Source organism: Dromiciops gliroides, chromosome 5 (assembly GCF_019393635.1).
Source record: "Dromiciops gliroides isolate mDroGli1 chromosome 5, mDroGli1.pri, whole genome shotgun sequence".
NCBI classification, from domain to species: domain Eukaryota; kingdom Metazoa; phylum Chordata; class Mammalia; order Microbiotheria; family Microbiotheriidae; genus Dromiciops; species Dromiciops gliroides.
This window is the reverse complement of record NC_057865.1, coordinates 223,275,675-223,278,903: the sequence shown is the minus strand read 5'-3', so window position 1 is coordinate 223,278,903 and position 3,229 is coordinate 223,275,675. Positions and strand designations below refer to the sequence as shown.

At 36.9% G+C, this 3,229-nt stretch overlaps 1 protein-coding gene across 1 annotated transcript; it reads left to right on the top strand.

Annotated features, from left to right (window-relative positions):
* Window positions 1-1,036: 1,036 nt before the first annotated feature.
* On the top strand, window positions 1,037-1,993 carry LOC122730135 (olfactory receptor 9K2-like). The gene has a single exon (XM_043969363.1). The coding sequence runs from the start codon at window positions 1,052-1,054 to the stop codon at window positions 1,991-1,993; it is 942 nt and encodes a 313-aa protein (XP_043825298.1). The 5' UTR covers window positions 1,037-1,051.
* Window positions 1,994-3,229: the final 1,236 nt, after the last annotated feature.

Below are 3,229 nucleotides of genomic sequence, written 5' to 3'. Positions count from 1 at the left end.
AATGAGACTTCTCCAAAACATGTCTAAGGAAATTCAGAATCTTTTAGAGATTTTACATTTTTTCTTCAGTTTTTACACATGAACATAAAATAAAAACAAAAATTGAAACATTCTCTAAAACTTAATGTTACTACACTCCACCTTGTGGAGAATAAATTGAGAAGACAATTGTGATATTAATTAAGAAAATAATTTTTATCTTTGTTTCATTACCTTTTGTATCACCTGCCTAATTATCCTCATGCCATTATGAGAAATTAAAGGATCCCTGTCCCTTTTTCTTACAGTAACCTGAAAAAAATCACAAATCCTCTGAAACAAATATGCATAGTGAAGAAAATCAAATATCTGCATTGGCCACAAACAAAAAATATACATCTCATTTTGCTCTAAGTGCATCATCTCAGTGTCAGGAAGTTAGTAGCTTGTTTCATCATTGGTCTGTTCTTAGTAAAGCAAAAGAGGAGTATAGAGTATGCATAGAGCTGCCCATTTTGGTGGATTATACAGAACACTTGCATATGTTCTCTATCTCTTTCAAATTAATCTTTTAGAAACATTGGGGATCTGCTTCCATCCATCCATGACTTGCAGGCTTGCAAAAGGAGATGATGAAGAGTCCCCTAACTGAAGGCTAAGGTGGAAGAACATATGATTCAGAAAATGTAAAAAGTTGTTACTGTTCTCTCTACCTCTCCTTTGCTTTCTGCCTTTGAAGTGTGAGGATTGTAAGGAGAGCAATGTAGAGAAGAGAGTGATTATGTCCCATTCAGCTTCTAAGTCTTTATGAGCACATAATTGACTTAGACCTCAGCAGAGAATGACTACTGTACATGCTCTCTAAAAGGCACCAGGAATAGCAAAGCTGAAAGTGCTCCATCCCCAGATATAAAGGGGCACAATATATAAACCTGTATAAAGTAGTAAGCAAATTAAATGAGATGATTGACAGGTACTTAGTGGTGTCAATTGGATATTTTTCAGTGGGGATGATATAAGGATCAAAAATGAGATTTCATTTCTTGGCCTTGCCTCTCAGCAGGTCTCTGCCATGGGTGAGAGGGGAATAAACAACCATTCAGAAGTGAATGAATTCATTCTTGTAGGCTTCCGGGTCCGCCCAGAGCTCCAAATCCTCCTTTTCTTCATATTTCTGCTTACCTATAGCATGGTCCTTCTGGGGAACATTGGTATGATTGTCCTCATCCTGACTGCTTTCCGCTTAAACACACCAATGTATTTCTTCCTAGGCAATCTCTCTTTTATTGATCTTTCCTACTCCTCTGTTGTGGCACCCAAAGCCATAGCCAACTTCCTATCTGAGAGTAAGACCATCTCCTTTGCAGGTTGTGTGACCCAGCTCTTCTTCTTTGCTCTCTTTATTGTGACTGAGGGCTTTCTCTTAGCAGCCATGGCCTATGACCGCTTCATAGCCATCTGCTCCCCGCTTCTGTATTCTGCCCGTATGTCAAGATACCTCTGCATCCAACTGGTGGCAGGATCCTACTTTTGTGGCTGTATCACTGCCATCCTTCAAGCCAGCATTACCTTTACTATGTCCTTCTGTGCATCTAATGTTATTGACTTTTTTTACTGTGATGCCCATCCAATACGGAAGATCTCATGTTCTAACATCTTTATTAACAAGGTAGTGTCATATTCCTTGGCTGGGGTCATTATTTTGCCCACCATCATAGTCATCATGGTGTCATACATCTATATCATATCTACTATTCTGAAGATCCATTCCAGTGAAGGACAAATGAAAGCATTCTCCACCTGTAGGTCCCATCTGATTGTCATGAGTTTGCTCTATGGGACTGTCTCTTTTATGTACCTCACACCTGCCAGTAACCCAGAGCTGGGTAAAGTGGTCTCTCTGTGTTACACCCTTGTCATTCCCATGTTGAACCCTTTGATTTACTCCCTAAGAAACAAGGAAGTCAAAGAAGCTCTGAAAAATATGTTATGGGGGAAAAAAGCTTTTCTCTAAATTCTTTGTTCTTTACTATCTTGCCCAACTTAATAGCTGTTGATTCTGTATCTCTAAACTACCCTTATTTTTTTTTAAATTTTATTATTTTCCAGTTACATATTACATATAAGGATAGTTTTCAACATTTGTTTTCACTAGATTTTTAGTTCCAAATTTTTCCCCCTTCTCTCCCTCCTCCCCAAGACAGGAAGCAGTCTGATATAGGTTGTATATGTACAATCACATTAAACATATTTCTACATTAGTCATCTTGTGAAAGAAGTATCAGAGCACAAGGGGAAAACCTCAAACAGGAAGGAAAAAAAACCAGTCCCAAAGTAGAAACAGTATGGTTCCATCTGCATTTATAATTCACAATTCTTTTTTCTGGAGGTTGAGAATATTTCCTCTCATGTGTTCTTTGAAACTGTTTTGGATCCTTGCACGGCTGAGAAGAGTCAAGTCTATCTGGGAAATACCTTCAAACAAAGATTCTCCCCCAAGGAACCTAATTGTCCCTCTGGAAGATGACTTGAATGATTTCTAGTAAAGACACAATATCCCATCCACTTCTCCTTTAGGACAGTAAATTGCTATAGATCCTAAACTTCAGAAATCTGTTTTAAGGGCATATTAAACAAAGGGGAAAAAATAAGACCATCAACAACAATAATAATACTACTTATATAGAGCTTTAAAGTCTGTAAGTTACTTAATAAATATTATCTCATTTTATTCTTACAACAGTCCTGAGAGACAGATACTACCATCATTATTCCCATTTTAGAAATGAGAAACTGAGGCAGAAAAGGAGTTAAGTGACTTGCTCAGGATGTCACAAAGCTATTAAATATTTGAGACCAGATCTGAATTCAGACCTTTCTTGACATCTTATGCTTTATCTACTAGCTGCTTTTAAACAAATAAGCAAGTATTTGAGAACCGTGGTGGGAAAACATACTTTTCAAATATATAATGTCAGAGGAAGATTTATATTCCAATGGTCATTGCGTGCCTATAGAGGTGATCAGGAATTTGCTAAATTTGGAGGTCTACAATTTGTTTCTGCAGGTCTGGTTTATGAGTTATTGACAAATGACATTTGAAAGTACACTTTCTATATATTTGTTTAGATGTTTATTCATTTATTTAGTCATCTATACTTATTTATTTGGAAAATAATCTGAATTGTGTTGTAAGGGAGAGGATGAGAGTAAAACTCAAATCATTTGGGGACGTTCTGAATCGACTAAT